At 35.3% G+C, this 18623-nt stretch overlaps 1 protein-coding gene across 2 annotated transcripts in view; it reads left to right on the top strand.

The window, feature by feature from the left end:
* The window catches only part of LOC121423622 (F-BAR domain only protein 2-like), a 108247-nt gene that overhangs the window by 43345 nt on the left and 46279 nt on the right, over nt 1-18623 (top strand). For both annotated transcript variants that reach the window (XM_041619011.1, XM_041619012.1), the window contains exons 6-12: nt 231-336; nt 4646-4725; nt 6410-6508; nt 13323-13419; nt 13792-13915; nt 14607-14622; nt 16217-16297. In XM_041619011.1, coding sequence (XP_041474945.1) covers nt 231-336; nt 4646-4725; nt 6410-6508; nt 13323-13419; nt 13792-13915; nt 14607-14622; nt 16217-16297 — 603 coding nt within the window. The remainder of the gene's footprint in view (nt 1-230; nt 337-4645; nt 4726-6409; nt 6509-13322; nt 13420-13791; nt 13916-14606; nt 14623-16216; nt 16298-18623) is intronic.

Here is an 18623-nt window from a genome sequence, read left to right as displayed (position 1 = left end):
AGATCAATGATATTTCTACCATCCCCCATTGTGCATGTGAAGGAGCTTTACAACACAATTTGTATCGGCGGTTTTTATTTATTTATTTAATTTATTTATCATTCATTCATTCATTTAATTCATTCATTTGTTCATTATCTACATGTAATTATTTTTGTTTTTCTGGGGGTGTTAAGTTGATCTTGAACTGGATAACTAATATTTCTTCTATCCTATCTCCCATCACACAGGCGAAGGAGCTTTACAACACAAGATGCATTGAGTTTGAGAAGCTGAAGAGGGAAGGCGTCACGGGTAAAGAGCTGGAGAAAGCAGAAACAAAATATAAGAAAACATGTAAGAATATAATAATACGGGTTGGTAGAGGAGCACAGCTGACAATAATGGCTTGTTCTGATTGCTCTACAAGCAGTTGGTATACTGCTCAGGTAGTCTAGTACCGCATGGGCTATTGAAACATAACCTGTCAGCACAGAATCTGATTGAAGTATTGATCAACATGTAGGTCTTCATGTAAGACTAGCACATGTGAGCACCTTCATCACAGAAAGTCATTGTAGGCTTCGCATTCAGACCACTCAAGTGAGGGTTTGCACAGCGGACTAGGCTAAACCCATTTGGTCTACTATCAGTTTGGTCTAAATTTATTTATTTATTCATTTTCCAACACGTGGGCTGTTCTTCTGAGGGGTCGAGATATTAAAAACATACAAAGAAGATAGATTACAAATGAAAAATACTTTACATACGTGAAAAATACATTGTAGCAAACAATAAAATACAAAAACAAATAACAAAAATCATCAAATTATTACCATTTAAAAAAATGGGGAAGGGGGGGGGGCATGCAAACAGGGAAGTTAATCCTTGAGGTCATTCAGTACGTTTGATAGGCCTAGAGTGTTTATTTTCCGTCTAAATGTATTTAATGGGGTTTCGAATGGAATGTGTTTTGCAAGGGAATTCCACACCTTTGCACCTCGGAAAAGGAAACGTCTTTTTCCGAATTCGGTTTTGGGCAAATTTAATGTTAACTGCATATTACCGGATCTGGAATTATAATTGGATTTACGGTAAACAAATATCTCTTTTAAATAATCTCATCTAAATGACATTTGGTCCAACCATCTCTTGGTCTAATACTCACTTGGACTAACTATTATTTAGTCTATTGCCCAGTTGGTATAATACTCACTTGGGCTATCATTTAGTCTATTGCCCAGTTGGTGTAATACTCACTTGGGCTATCATTTAGTCTATTGCCCAGTTGGTATAATACTCACTTGGGCTATCATTTAGTCTATTGCCCAGTTGGTGTAATACTCACTTGGGCTATCATTTAGTCTATTGCCCAGTTGGTATAATACTCACTTGGGCTATCATTTAGTCTATTGCCCAGTTGGTCTAATACTCACTTGGGCTATCATTTAGTCAATTGCCCAGTTGGTCTAATACTCACTTGGGCTATCATTTAGTCAATTGCCCAGTTGGTCTAATACTCACTTGGGCTATCATTTAGTCTATTGCCCAGTTGGTCTAATACTCACTTGGGCTATCATTTAGTCAATTGCCCAGTTGGTCTAATACTCACTTGGGCTATCATTTAGTCAATTGCCCAGTTGGTCTAATCCCCACTTCATCTACTTGTTATTTATTACATGGTCAAATGAAAATTTGCTTCATATATAGTTCATGTAATCATATAGACTGAGCGACATTAGACCAAGTAGATACCATACAAATAGGTAAGGCCTAACTGGAGATTAGACAAAATTGTAGATGGGCTTAATGGCAATTAGACCAAATGCTTAGTAGACAAACTGGTTGTTGATGAATTAGAATTAGACTATGTGGTGTGAGACCTAAGAGAATTTTGTACAAAATCAATGGGACTCGAGGCAGTACTAAAGTCACAGATGCAGGAGGTATGCGATAGACCAGTAACATTCTTTAAAAACTTGGGTGCTTCCATGTTTGAACATTGTACAAGAAATCTACCCACATTTTTGCTGCTCTCAACCCAGGTGAGATGAATGGGTACCCGACAGGATTGAATTCCTTGAATGCACCAAAGGTATAGCCGGGGTAATACATAGTGCGCCATTGAATAGGCAACTAGATAGTCGGCGCCTCACAAATGCTAGATGTTATTATAAGTATGAACGTGTTGCTCGGTGTTGCTTGCTTCATGTACATGTATGAACAGGCCTAGCAGAACAAGGCACAAAAAGGAAGAAAGACTGAGAAAGAAGAAATTATTAAAATGCCATAACAATTGAAATAGAATCAAGGACATCAAGATTTTTTTACTTCTATTGTAAAGAGAAAAATAAAGATTGGAAAATAGAAAATATGCGTAAATGGAATACAGGAGATTTTTATTTAAAAGGGGGAACAAGAAGAATTTTTAAAATGTGGATAGAGAAATGGAATAGATAAAAAGTAAGGGTTAAATAAAAAGATGATCTCTTCCTTATTACCGAGTATAAAAATAGATTCGATTTCCCTAAGGCTTGACTCTCTGAAGCCTTGGTTTCTTCTATTTGATATGACAAGAAAGCAAAACAGAAACAATGTTGATGATCAATAAGTAATCCGCAACAGAGGATCAATAAAAAAACTGGCACATGTAATGGATAAACCGAGAAAGAAATGAAAAAAAAAGAAAGAAAGGAAGAGATATGTGACATGCATATCGATTCCTTTTGTCCTATAGCAGGTGGAAAGAAAAGGAGTATATATGCAAGATATATGCGTATCACATATTGCTTATGAAAAAGCAGAGTGCGAGCAGGCATCCAACAACACATACACAATACATGTAATATGAAAACAACCCGAGGCATCGCACCATGTAAGAGGATACAACTGATAATGAGTTGATATGGGGTGATAGGGAGGAACTCTTCAGGGGAAAGTACCTTTCAACATTTCCACATCCAAACAACAGAGGGCAGTATGCCAAAAATCAAACCAGAGCCCTGAATTGGAGAGTGGTCAATTCGATAAAAGGCACTATTTTTAACTAATTACAGGATGAACTAGCTTTGTAATGGTGAGATTCACAATCAACATGGCAGATATAAGATCTAAGAGAGTATATTGTTGGTGTCTTGACAAATGCAATTTTGGTACATAGTCTCTAAAGGCTGTATAAAGTTGAGGTAAATGCATTGATTACATTTTCAAAGTTTGAATTGTCTGATTAGATGAAAGGATATATATATCATAAACCCAAGATGGGTGAAAGGTTTTATGCAAGTAAATGTATAAATCTGATATTTAAGGATGACATTTTCATCGAAAGTTTTTAATTTAATATGTTGAGTCCTAGATTAAAGTTTAAAAATGCTTATTTTTATTTTTTTTTAGCAAAATCACTCCTCAAGCACAGAATGGGGGGGGGGGCATGTAGGATACTTTGTTCATTTTAGATATTTCTGATATGCAATCGCTATTTGTAAAAATGAATGTTCAGAAAAAAACATTACAGAGAGAAGGTACTTAATCTGATCAACAGAAAAGAATAATTAAAATCTTCACAAAGAACGTGTTCATGAAAAGTAATATCATTGTCATTAAATTTGTGTATGATTTGAATATTAGAATACTCTTTCACTAGGATTTACTGATGAACATTTGCTATACTTTAGACAGGCTTGCGGTCAAAGTAAAATGCTAAAATTCATCAAATTCGAAACATTGTCATGTTCTGTCTTTTCTTTTCTTCTTCTTCATCCTTTTTTTTAGTTCTAGCTTTTTAAATAACTTTATATCTATGCTGGATACATTGCAACTTACCATATGAAATGAGAATAATTTTAAGGCAGAAGAAAAATAGAGAAATTGAAAATATTTTTCAACCAAATGATTTAAATTAAGAGTACATGTATGTAAAATCCATTAACAATTATAAAGGCTTGTTTACAAAACTATTGAAAGGATTTGGAACCTGCTATGTTTTTCACTGCTTACATACCTTTCATATTAAAGAGATTCAGATTAACATCCAGGTACATGTAACTTACAGACTCTACTCATCTGAGGAAATGGTTGGATATCATTTTCTTTCCTGTTTATGTCCATTTATTTATTTACAATGTAATTATTTTTTTTTACAATTTTAAGTGGTATTTTTTTCTTATTTTGGGTGTTATTGATACTTGATAGTGTATCATCATTCTTCTCCAGGGTTGCAAATTTTCAAGCCTTGACAATTTAATTTTCATGACATTGTTGAGTCTTCTTATAAGACTCTGAAATTGTTAACATCATAAATGGCAGTAATGTTTTAAATTGGTAAAAGTTATTTTTAAGTTTAGCTGATTGGATTTGAAATTTTTTTTTTTGGGGGGTGGGGGCAATGCTTAGTCTGACACAATTACAAAATATTGCATAACTTTGGAACCATATACATGGATGACGCAAATTCATCTCAACAGTTGTGTGAAATGTGAAAGAAAAAAGAGTGAAAATGTGGTGACTTTGTTTCGAGTTGGGAACATAATGAATAAACCATCACCCCCCCCCCCGACCTTTTAGGGTTATTAAGGGTGTTGGTAGTTCTCTTAATTTCATATGTTCCTTTCAGGTGGTTTTTATTTTCAAATACATTTATGTTATTGTTTCTGTTTTGTTTATTTAGTGGAGGAGTATAAAAATCTGATTGACAAGTATGGTAACCTGAGAGAAGACTTTCAGAAGAAGATGACAGATACATGTCAGGTAATAGTACTTATATTACACGTCATCCAGGGCATTAGTATGTATTATATGCATCATGTACCATTGGAACAGTTTCTAACATGCCTGAGGTGTATCCGAGGGCAACTTTGTTAATCTATTTCAAAGGTAACAAATGCAGGTGATGGTAATTCCCAGGTGAAATGGTGTATATTGATATTTTATAAGGCAGTGACATGTTATTTCATAAACCACCCTCCTCTCAAAACTATCATATGTACAGGTAGATCCTAAACTAAGTCATATTTGGTTTTAAAACTTTTCAAATAAACCACAACTATCAAATCCTGTTTCACATCAAGTATTATGAAAGAGGCCTTTCAACTACTAGTACCTGTTCAACTATTCCAGTTTTGATTAATTGACATGTTTGTGAAATATTTATAGATAAATAAAAAGGAATTCGTGCATGCCTGTTATCATTTATATCAAGTACTATTTCAGGTATGCCCAGTACAAAACGTAGCAATCGAATATCGGACTGATTCTTGCAATCAATTGTATTGATTGTCATGTGCAATCAGTTGTACAATCAACAGTACGATTGATTGCCAAGCTTTGTGTAATTGGGCTATGGTATTGTTAGATTAGTTTCTGTCAATGCAGGAAGTCTGTATGGTACTTGTTTCAAGTTGTTGACTAAACATTCCTACATAAGTGTAAGAAAGTGTTTGCAAGGAGGAAGTACAACTGTTATTTGTTGATGATACAAGTACATGAACAAATAGGCAGTTTGGCATTCTGCAGAATTAGGCAGCCAAACTATACATTATCCATATGTTACATGTTTCTTCAGATGCACTAACATTAGAATATAGCTCCCCCCCCCTTACCAGCTGAAATGTTTGAGCAGAAATAGTTGTATGTGTATAGTCTTATGTGTGCATTTCTAAGTGCAGATGGTTAATTTTCAATATTGATTAGTGCATTAAAATCATCACTTCTCAATCATTTTGTTCGACAACACAATCTTGTGACGAGAAAATCTCTTTGTCTCTTTTCCTGTAATAATACCATCTAGAGCAAGCAGGCGAGGGTTTGGGGGGGGTCTTTTAACATTGATGAACAGTTTGTGTTGGATCCAGCTTATCCAATTTACCAGAGATTTTTTGTCTCTTCTTCATTTCCCAGAGGTATATCACCAGCGATGTGATCAAATTCTTTGTCAGCTTTGGGCTCGAGACTGCAAGATATCTCATTACTGTTATGTAGATTATTGGCTTGTCTGCAACTCGGTATCAATGTCTCATCAGCCCGAAGCGCTCTTTGAAGCCCCATGCATATTAGCTTGACAAGGGGTTTTTAATCTGGATTCAACCCGCATCTAATCCTCTTGTAAATGTTAATTTAGCTCGTCCTGTTGGCAAGATGGGGAGGAGGGGTTGGGTTTAATCTATCATAAGTTCAACCAAAGTTAACTGGATCCCATCCAATAATCCACATAATTTGACCTTGCATTAAATAATGATCCCAAGTTATATTGATTTTATAAAATAATTGAATGTCATGTCTGTCTTGGGTGACGGAATATGAACAATATTTACACTGATTAACAGTTCAATAGGTTTTTTCTTCTCTCTGTTCCCCTTACTCTTTTTCTCCCCCCCCCCCACCTCTCTCTTCCCCCCCCCCCCTCTCTGTCGTTATATCTCCTTTTATCTTGTAGAAATTTGAAGCATTAGAAGAGGCACACTTACAGCAACTCAAAGACTTCATCAAGCAGTACAACATTGCTGTCAAAGATTGCCATAACAGTGTACAAAAGGTAAGAAGTATTAAAACCCACAGTAGTTTACATGGTGATAGACCAGTTGCACTAATGAAACTGACTCCAGATCGACCAGTGGTAAGCCATTGGAAAATAATGTAGTACCTTTGGTCGCTCTGGGGTCGGTTTCACTGGTGTGAATGTAGCAAAACAAAACTCATATTTGGAGTAATTAGTATACAAATGGCGAATAGGCATAAGTGCGATGGTGCAAGATATCTCATATGGTTAAAAAAGAGATGCTCTATTCAATGAGGCGTAGCCGAGATGCATAGAGTGTCTCCTTTCACTGAATGTGAAATGTTGCACCATTGGACGAATAAGAGTATTCGCTATTGGAGTTGGACAATGCGAAAATACACAAAAAAATAATTTTTCCTATGTTAATCCATGAATACCGGTATAAAAAAGAATGTTATTGACAGCAAAAGTAGTGTCTTTGTTGAAAGCAAGTAGCAAAATGCCTTAAACACGCACTGCACCTGCATTTACTAAGCAAAATGCATTGGAGTCCTAAGTTTTATAGTCATGTTGTCCTGACCATGCATTGGTTCATGTGCAACAGTACAAATGTTTGACATTCAGCCCCCCATTTGCTTGGGTACAAGAAGCAAAGTAGGAATTGGTGCATATGATTTTGGAGCTCAAGCTTGCTTGCTTAAATGTTGCCCTCTATAGGTCAAATTATGCAGTCTCTTTGCCAAAACGATACACGCGATTGAACCTTGGTTCAAAACTTGCATTGAAATAGATGCTCATAAATTTGCATTTTTTAAAATTTGCGCTAGCTGATCCTGCCGCAAAATCTGCGAAAATTTCCACACTGCGAAAATTTTCACTTTTACAGTACTTTTCATAGCTCAAACACATAGCCCGAGTTCATAAAAATGATCCAGATCACATTATTGATAGCTAAAAACAAAGTGTTATTTTTCCCAAAACCAGTATTCATTTTTTATCTTGTGCAGATGTAAAAATTTGCTTATACCAGCACCAAAACGTCAACATATATTTTGAATTCATCCTTTGTTGCAAACATTCTACCATGGTGAAATTCACATTATAATTGACAGTTGCCCTGATGTAATCAATAAGTTTGTTAATATGGAATGTTGACCCAGCTCGCGGTGCAGAATCGGTTCGCGGGCAAAAACACAAATCAGTGGATTCTATCTGCACATATTCTATGCCATGCGCGTTGACGTTTCAAAAACAAGTGAGCAATCAGCTAATTGCCGTTGCAGACTCTCGGCGTCATGTTTTCACGCAGAAAAATTGCCTTGTCTGCACCGAGAGCCGATACAAGTTAATCATGTCAATACACGCATAATAAACATTTTACATCGGCTCTCGTTTCTGCACCGCGAGCAGATGCAGCGTGAAAACATGGTAAGGGTGGTATGATGTTTATTACATGAAGGTTAATTTCAGTAAGGTTAGTTTCAGTAATATACTTTTTTTTGGGGGGGGTCAATCATTCCTTAAACCTACCTTGTTTTGATGAATGCATATTTTACCAGAATATTTTATTTTGCAGTATGTGTATTTCCATGGCTTTTTTTCAAATTGGAGAAGCGCTGTATTACTTTTTTATTTATTTTCTTTTACTAAGAATAGTATGCATATTCCTGACTTTATAGAAGTCTTGAAACATTCCCAGGATACAATATGTTCTAATTTTGATATGAAATCCCACATTCAAGATATTGTAATATCAAACTGTATCTTTCATTCATTAGAAGTCTATAATGTTTTCTTTGTGAAATATGATGAGAACATATGAAGTTTAAAAGCCCCTACATGTAATTGTCCCACTTCTCTAAAGCTCATCTTTATTCAAATGGCAAATTCTAAAAGACGGTTGGCAATGATGAGAACATTTATTTACGTCTATATCTTTGAAAAACATGCCTAGGTTTTGTTTTCTGACTCCCCACATCATTACGCAATGTTGTATTATCATTGTTTACGGAGAAATATCATTTTAATATATTAGAAAGGAAAGAGGGGAGGGGGAGATACTGAAATGATTATAAAAAGGGTACTTATCCTTAGATTTTTCTCCATATGATTAAGTCCTGGCCCCTCATATTGCTTTTGTCTTACAGGTTTTGCTATTTAAAATTACAGAGTGCACTTTTTCTATATTGCCACACCACAGACTCCAAGATAAATGTCAAGTTTTTGCTTAAAGCCAGCTGCTACAGACTCTTGCTATTAAGGGGTATCTAACTTACGTCAATTGCCTGAATCATAAGACGTAAAAAGCCACCTTTTTCTCTCTCCCCTCCCCCATGAGTAATAAAACTGTCAGCCACTGCTTCCATGGTGAGGGCTCGACATACAGTCCTTCCCCTTGACTCGTCCAGAACCTCACTGGGGTTCCGTAAGACAAAGACTCAATAGAGTCAATTACAGATTTCAAACAGCCATTCTGATTAGTTGATCGAACAATATGTGCATGCAACAATGATGCTGGTTGGCTATTGTTGCTATGTGATTGATTGCAAAATTAATGTTTGTGTTGTAAGGGGCCCTGCTTTTGCTTGGCCTCACCGAACTTGTGTGCTTCCGTTAGACGTGCTGTCATTCTTGAAGCATTGTTTGTTGCATGAGTGGGGTGCTATGCGCTTGCCAAGGGTTGAGAAAAAAGCAAGAGAAAAGGGCAAAGAGAGGGAAAGTCTGAAAGGAAGGAAGGAATGGAAAGGCCATGGGAGGAAGGTGGGGTGAGGGCTAAAGGAGGGGGCTATCTGGTTTATATTCATTTTTTTATTTGAGATTTTAGGCTGGCTTTAACATCATAATTGGTCCATTTAACCAAAGTATGAACCGTAATTAAACAACCATTATTGAACAACCTGGGAAGCATTTCATCAACATTTGTTGTTTGACAATGTCAGGTCCGACAACTTCCACTGTTTTGATTTGCTGAGAAGCACTGTTACGTTGATATCCGTTAGATAAAAGAGTTATACAGATGAAACATGTGACGAGTCCTTTCATGAAAAATCTCCCCAATAATGGTCAACATTTCATGTACATGTACCACACAGTTAATTGAGCTCTGTACTATACTTGGTCTAATACCCAGTTATAGTCTTATTTTTATTTAGTATAATTCCCGATTGGTCTAATTTCCACTTTATCTTCGTAGTTTTGCTTCGTCAAATGAGACTTCGTTTCATTAATAGGACATTTATAGACTAAGTTGTGCTGAACCAAGTGAATGTTAGATGAAATGGGTATAACCTGACAGGAAATAAGACAACATGGGAAGTTGGCTAAATTGCAATTAGACAAAATGGTTATTAGATAAACTGGTTTTAAATGAAGCAGGATTAGACCTTGTGAGAGGAGACCTTGTAGAAATGTAGACAAAGCGGAAATAGACCAATCTGCAATTTACCCAATATAGTCTGCTGCATGTCTGCATGCAATGTGAAAAGTATATTCATATCAAATCGAAATCACAGTGAATATAACCCGTGACTCATGCCATGTATGTTAAAGGACAATGTCCTGTGGTTCATGTTAAACAGCTGCTGTCATCCCCAATACACAAACAAGGGATTAGCAATCTCGCCATGGATCAACTTATTTTTAAGCCATTGTTTACATGAAACCAGGGGTCTTTATAACAAATCTTTAATTGATTGTAAAATCAGTTTGTAGGTTCAATGCAATCAAGCATAAAATCGGTCATGTGATCAATTGCTGAACTTTGTGTAGCAGACTCAGTAGTAGTTGAACTTAATTGAATGGGAAATTTTAGAAGCCAAGAGATTAAAATTATTTTGTCTGTATGGGAAAACCGCAAGCTGAGAGTGAATCCTGTTTGTGACATAAACATCTCAGCTATATATAAAACCTCTCATTTATTGTTATGATGTTGCATTATTAAATGTTTTTGTCATGAACATGTAAAATGGTGGTTGTGGAGGGGGGGAGGGGCAATAAAACATCTCTGTTGCTATGGGGATGATATTACTTCAAGAGAAGGAAAAGGGATGATCAGCACATTAGAACTTCCTCAGCAACTGTTAATTGAACATGAATGTCCTACTCCCCTCACACTTGAAAGGCAATAGGATCCTATACATAGGACACTCATATTATAGGATGGTGCGAGTTACTAATGCCTGACTTCCAAATATAACTTCCCCCCTGAACTTCTGCCCAAACAAGCGCTCAGTGCCCCAGCCCACTCATCACATGTTGTTGGCATTCACAGTCATGCCCGCCAAGTGGCATTTGCCACTGCCTTTGTCATTTTGACTCTTTTCCTAAGGAGACGCTCGCAAGCGATGAAAAAAAGGCTAGTGTAATCCGTACCAGAACTAGGAGCTTAACCGTCATTACAGCCGGGCTCATCAGAGCCTGCACGAACTCTTGGCTGCTATCCTTGAAAGTGGATACATTTATTTTCCGCCTGTGTCATGCTCAATCTAGGATTGCGAGGGTATTCTCAAATCAACTGATTGTGAGCGTCGATATCAAACATGAATGTCGTGCTGTAGACCTTGTGTTTTGAAAACCTCAGTTGCATTCATGGATTAGAACATTTGTTGCCGAGTATAAACAAGTCTCGGCTTCTTAAGGAATATCTTGTGGATTGTACAGTAAACACTGTGTAATTCTTCTTGGATGTCAAAGGCATCTTAACATCTGTTTGCATGGATTCTACAACTCCAAGGGATTTGTCTGTCTTGTCTTTTTAACCATTCAAAAGAATTATGAAACTATATTCAATAAGACTTAGTGTTGAATAGTTCCAGTGTTCGCTCACATGAATTGAACTCAAAGAAATTTCCTGTAGTCTTTTGTCTTGAAGATTATTTGCCGTTGGATATTACAAGGATTTAACAGCATTGCTTGCAGATTTTTATCTTGACATAACTTGCATGGATTTGACTCCAAGAGAATGACTGTGTTATTCCTCATCTTTTGGAACAATTGACAGAGGCTATTACAAATCCATATGAAACAAGGTGAAGTCTCTGATGTACACTGAATATTCTCTCATATATTGAACTTCAAGAGATTCATCGGATCTTGTCTTTCAGAATTATTTGCCATTGGATATTTCAAGGCTTCTGCAGGATCGCTTCAGGATTTCCAAGAAATGCAAATCTGCGACAGGATTTTATAATCATTGTGGAAACAAGAGCGTGGCGATTTAAGGGAAAGTCCCAAATTTGAACCATGTTCATTGTATACATGCCCCTCCTTTTCCACTGGATGTGATATAATCGATTTTGGATTTCAGAAGCTTTTGGAGTGTCTCTCGTTGGATTATTCTCACAGGATAACATTCAAGAATACATTGTGATGTCACATCATACTTGCATGAGTGCCATGAGCTCCTGATTTGGCAGATACTGGTGCTATAGAAGACTTCACTATCATTTCATGTCATCGTCATTTTCTTAAGATTTGACTTCATGGTTTAATTGTTTTCTGAGAGATCACACACAAGTCTTTCTTTCTCTTAACTTTTAAAGGGGTGGAAGTGGTAATTGTGTTCTGATCCTCCGTGCGTTTTGGATGGGCTTTAATTGGATTACCTCCAAAGAGTAATTAAAAGGAAATTGTCTTGTCTGATCTGGTTTGCTGTGACCCGCTCTAATTGATTGTTTCTCTTGAATCATGGGGAATTGCTATAGGAGAATCCAGCCAACCGAGGAGGTGACTTCGTTTTTCTCTTGACATCGTTTTTTCCCCTTTCCTTTTTGCATGCCCGTCCATCTCCATTTTACGATTTATAACTTCAGCCTTTTTCATCGGTCATTTACATCCACTGTCTTCCCATGTCTATTGCTGTAGCCCATTTCCCTTGTCTAAATTTCTTTGTCTCCTCCTTTTGTGGTTCATTGCTTCCTTGAACCTTTTCCTTCTTTTATGGTATACCTTCTCTCTATTACCTTCTTCATCACTTTCTCACTTTCATCATTATGTCTTTTTTTGTCCTGTTTATTTATGTTTTTATGTTTTTCTGTGGTGTCATGTCATATATTTTCCCTATATTTTTCCATCTTTGTTTAATTCTTTTTCCCTTTCTGTTCGTCCTTTTCTTCCCCTCACCCTCTCAATTTCCTCTAATTTTTTCAGATTTTGCTTTTCTTACATTTTTCATTTTTTTTTTCAATATTAAAAAAAATCTGTTTCCTTCCTCTCTCATCAACCCTTTTCACTTTCCTTATCAAGGACCTCATCTCATTAAACATGATTAATGATGAATTTAGTCACAAATGTGGGATAGATCTATATTTATATCTCTCAATGCTTCATACTTGAGATGGTTCACAAAATCAAAACTCTTTGAATCATAATTCATAAAACAGGGACATGGCTGTTTGCGAGTGAATAAAGACTATATAGTGGCACTGAATAGGATCTACATGTTCATAATGTATAGTGAAAAACAAGACATATATTGAAAATAAAATTGTGTGTGTGACATACCTGTTGATAAATTAGTTACCTTCTAGTTATCAAATCAAAATAAATCTTCATTGGTCATATTCCTCAACCCTCTGTTTTGCATGAGCTAGCTTTCTCCAAGGGCTTCATTCAACCTTTAACTTGAAGAGAGAGTGATGTAATGTAATTGTGTTTTCCTCCATATGTTTCATAACATTTTGGATGAATGATTGTGGGGGGGGTGGGATCCCAAACATGAAAGCTGATTCTTGACATTATTAAAAACAAGATTTTCTCACTGGTTTTGTGGATTTCTTTGATTGGAAAGCAATTAGATATGTATTTATCCAACTTGATCAATTTTCTATTATTTGCTTATTTTTCTGTATAGGTGCAAAGAGAGTTCACAGAGCAGTGTGAGGAACTAACAGAAGTCAAACTTATCTCAATGTTCTCAGAGTCCAAGGGAACAGGCAAAGAAAGACCAGGTATGTCTCCTTTGTGAATAAACTCTCGATCAGAAATAGCGGGATAGTTTAAGAAATCAAGTTGATGTGGATGGGTAATTGCCTATGGACAAACAATGACATGGCCAGCTCTCTAGAATTTCATGTGGGGAAAGGTGCGATTTCACCTCTAAATGCTCAAAAGAACCTTCAAAAAATAAAATAAGAGCCCTGAAAAATCCTTATTTACTGCTGCAATGGTAAAGCCGATACCATGTTGCAGACGTAGCCAGTAGGTTGTGAAAAGAACTCCCCGCAAATAAAAAATTCATTTCATACGATCCATTTTCCAATTATTTCTCAGCGGCTTGGTCCAGTTACCATTTGTTGCCTGTTTTCCCTACTTTTTAATAGTTTTATTAGAGTTTGAAGAATGCGATGTATCCAATATCCCGATGCCAGACCCCGAGACGACAAAGAAGAAGAAAAAGGTGAAGAAAGCAAAGAAAAAGAAAGAGAAAGATGGAGAGTCACCTGGGTAAGAACAACATAAAATTTGAATATTGATGTTTTCAAGATCTAGCTGCTCTAAATTTGTTTGTTATCGATATCGAGACAAATAAAATCATTAAGAGAGGGCATTGAATCTTATACAACAGGTAAATTCAAATTTTCATGAAAGAATCAATCAGAAAAGTTGAGAGGCTTGATTGGTTGGAGCCAGCCTTCTCTCAACTCTCCAACTACTCAAAGCCTCTCAAACTTTTGCAGTTTACAGTCCTCTTAAAGACTGCACTCATCTCAGAAAAGAATACTCTACCTTTCAACCTTCCAATTTCTTGCCTCTCTGTTTCACTTCTTGTTCTATTCACTTTTCTGTGTCCTGGTACTCACCATGTGGTGTACCATAACTTATTATGTACCCTCCATCCAGTAAGATTTTGTTAGATTTAGAAATATGTTTTTCCTTGAAAATGGCAAAATAACAGCATAAACAATACTTTTTAAAAATTATTAGCGATATTCTTTCGGTGTGTAACTACCCCAAAATACATTTTTTCTTTGTTTCAATAGGATTTTTTATTCTATTTATTCTAAAAAATTGGCATGTATGCCCTTACCACTATTCATTCTCTACCACAACATTAGACACGGTTTGATTTCAATTGAATGTCTGAAGTAGTAAGAATATGAGATATAACAGTGTACACTTGATTTCTCTTTCACAGGAACTCTCCAGATATGGTAAGTTTGTCTGTTTATTTTATCCCTTATATTATATATATTATATATATGTATATATATATATGTGCATAAATATATATATTATATATATGTATATATATATATATATATATGTGCATAAATAAGGAAGGCATCAACCATATGTAAACAAATCATGTAAATGCTAATCACATCAAATAATCTGCAAAGAAATTATTCATTATCGGACTGAAACTGTGTACAGTATGTCCTAAAAAAAATCAAGAATCATTAATGTTTCAGCAAAACTTGAGCACAATTAAAGTTGATAAGTGATGTGTACAGTTGAATCTACCTCAGGCAAATCTCCTGGGATTGCAGGAATCCAGGGCCCATCTTACAAAGAGTTACGATCGATTGATCCAATCAATCGTAACTCTATGGAAATCCATCAGTGTCATAATTTTTTTCTTCAGGAAATTTGCAAAATGTCCTTTTTAAACATAGGAGAACACACCAAATTGTCAAGAAATCAATGAATTTATGGATATACATTTATAACTATAAATTTTTTTGAACAAAAATGCATTTTATATGTTGACTTTGCTGGCTTTCCATAGTTGTGATTGATCGGATCAATCACAACTCTTTAAGACGGGGCCCCTGGATTGTGGAGAAATTTGTCTTTATAGAAAAGGTAAGAACACATTTCTTCATAATCTGGTCTGAAAAATTGCTTCGACTTCGAAAGTCATCATATGCAGACTTAACCATAAGTTAAAAAAAAAACAACGAATAGGATCTAAGATATGTAATCCTGTGTCATTTATGAAAAATGATTTTGTTAGAATTATAATATAACAATGATTCTTGGTTTGTATTTATTCAGAGAAGCTCTATATTTGCATATAAGAATAATCATTCTTTTAATTCATTCATCATTTCATCATATCCCAACTAAATATGCAGTATATAACAAGTATTGCACATATACGTTTATAGATGGCATTTGTTTTGAGGGGGTATGTTTTGTGGAGGGGAAAAAAAAGTAAATTATCAATATTTCTTTCTTTTAAAGGTTTGAAAAAGTGTTTGCTGTCAAGCTTTCATGTTCAGAGCTGACAACCAGTAGAAAAAATCAGTATTTTTACGAAAATCAGACAGGGATGCAAAATATGAAAGGGCAACCAAAAGGTATAAATTTTGGGCCAAAAATGATGAAAAGAAGAAAAAAGAGGGGGCGAAAGAGCTACTTTCATAGGAATACAAATGATAAATAAAAGATGAAAGCTATCTAATATAAGGTGATTTGAATTATAATTTCTAGAGCTTCAGTTGGGATCTAGAATCGTGATAAATGTACAGTACATTGTATATTGTAGAGGAAAATAGTTGAGCATTCGTAATGCTTGAGGGTGGTCCATGAATAATATATAGAATTAGGGTCAATTGAGAGGATATGAATTTTGATGGAAAGATACTTAATGTAGATACAGAATACTTATTCGTTCCTGCAAAGGTTGGCAGGGAGTGTCAAGTATATGGCACTTACAATACTTACATAGTTGTGTACATTCCAAATCTAATCACCATCCCACCTTCCCTCTCTCATGAATGCTACCGATCATCTCCATAGCAACAGAGTAGCAACTCCTCCGATCGCTCTGGCAGCATCGGCAACGCATCTTTAGGATCGTTTAAAGATTGCGTCACAGGGGTGAGGCTTTGATATTCTTGTGGGAAATCGATGTTTATCCATCTTACCGCCACGTCTAAAGTGTATAACCAAATCTTCACTGCATCTAACTATCTTTACTACCTGTTGGGTATTTCGTACAGCTGTTCCTAAATTACGATCGACTTCACAAAACAACTGGTGGACCTTTTGCGTGCAAATTGAGATACCCCAAAATGTACCTGCTTTGATATAATAGGAATTCACTTCCAATAATCCTTAGCAAATGTTAAAAATATTACATTTCCCACTCAGATTCTTGTAAATCAGATTTTTTTAAATTTCAACTTTCAGCTATGTTCCTTAAATGGGAGTCAAATAATTTAGAATCTGACTTGACACCTTAAGAAATGGTCACCAATTGTGCGGTTAAGTCGTGCCTAAGTTAAGAATCGCTTCATGAAATGCCCCTTTGAAGTGGATATGGCCTTTGCTTTTGGTGTTTTTTATCATGCAATCAGGGACTGTTTCACAAAGTTCTGCATCACATTGTGAACATTTGAAAAAGTGCCAAATGGGATGTTTTAAAAACAGGACTATATTTTTGAAAAAATTCTTCTGAAATGATGGAAAAGATATGTACATGTATATATTAACGATTCATGACATCTTTTAACAGGTGAAAAATTATTTCATTTTTATTTTAAACTGAATTTCATGGATCCCAATAATTCCCTGATTTCAGTCACAATAAACATCTTTTAAAAAAGGTCATATCCATATGAAAGGACAAAGAAAAATTAGGCACAGCCTTGATTTGCCTTCTGATTTTAAAGCGCTCCTTCCTGCCCTTCCGCCCTTCTGCAAGTTATGGACCGAAGGGTTTAATTAAATGTATCACAGGTTATGTTCTTTAATACTACCGTATCACTTCATGAAAACACTTCATCCTTTATATCGGTGTTGAATGCTGGCTTCGCATCTGTCGCACTTCTCAATGTCATTAACATTGCTTTTGTTTTGTGTACTTAGTAGTGTATAAGTTTTATCACTTTCAGGGTAAATATTAACATTTAACAAAGTCATTTTTATTGTTATTTTTTATATATTTTTTGTTTATTTTTATTGGTATCTCCATTTTTTTCCCAGATTTTATTTTTTTCATTTTTTTGTTGTTGTAAATTTTAAATTATTTATTTATTCATCATTTATTTAGTTATTTAATTTAATTGGGGCATTCTGATTATCATTGTAAAGGCTTCATCTAGTTTGAGAGATGATATGAGTTGACCACAAAGAGGAAGTACAACTGGATCTCAGTAACACAAAGATTTGTAAACAATCACAAATTCTATAAAGCAACAATCCTGATTGGTATAAAGTGGGTTTCTTGATCAATATGGGCATGCAGCAGTTATCTTGAATGGTCTTTTCCTAATTGCAGTCTCGTGCAAACCTTGGTGTTATTGGGCCCTTGTGATAGAAATATGTACTGTACTTAGTTCATGAATGTTACTTTGAACATTTATAAACAGAGGATCTCTGCTCTGCAAATTGGCATTGATATCTTTTCTTCAAGTCATTCCAACATTCAGGATATTTCAGATGAATATTATTACTTTATTGTAAATGCTATGGATATTTGCCATATAGGATTTAGTTTTATAATGAATGTTTCTATGAACATTAAAACAAGAGGATCTCTGCTCTGCAAATTGGCATCTTTATCCTTCAAACCTTTCCAACATTCATGAGATTAGTAAGATGAATATTATGATGAACTTATCATAAATGGCTTGTACTAATCCTATGGATTAAGCAGGAGGATCAGGACGTGTCATGGAGCCTAAAATACTCTCATAGACGTGATATTTGATTACTGAGATAAGGCCAATCGTAAGGGTGTATAGTATTACCCCATTTTGATGTATAGATGTATGGCGAAAATGTAATGTTGTAGGATCATGTGGAAATAATATTCATGTTGGGGACATTATTACCAGGTTTGGTTTGGTTTTAGAATAGGTGTGTCATACGTAAGATATTTGAATATTAATCAGTCTGATTTTTGCTGAAGAGTATTGAATAACAAGATTTGCTAGATCATGTGAGAAAGTATTTAATGTATTATGTGATAAAATTAAAGGTAAAGCAGCATTATGTTGTCCCGTGTATAGAGATCAGTCTCCATTTTGGTGAAAAAAGTATTCAATACCGGTAACAAAACCTGAAGGCTAATCAGTCATGAATATGGTTGTCTTATTTTTAAGAAACATGTTGGAATAAAACAGTCTGAAAAGTATTGATAGAAAGATCTGCATACATTTTGAAGTACATGATAAGATTATCATTTATAATGTATTTACAT

The sequence above is a fragment of the Lytechinus variegatus genome, chromosome 11 (genome assembly GCF_018143015.1).
Source record: "Lytechinus variegatus isolate NC3 chromosome 11, Lvar_3.0, whole genome shotgun sequence".
Classification (NCBI taxonomy): Eukaryota; Metazoa; Echinodermata; class Echinoidea; order Temnopleuroida; family Toxopneustidae; genus Lytechinus; species Lytechinus variegatus.
The sequence above is the reverse complement of the archived record's forward strand: the minus strand, read 5'-3'. Positions and strand labels throughout refer to the sequence as shown.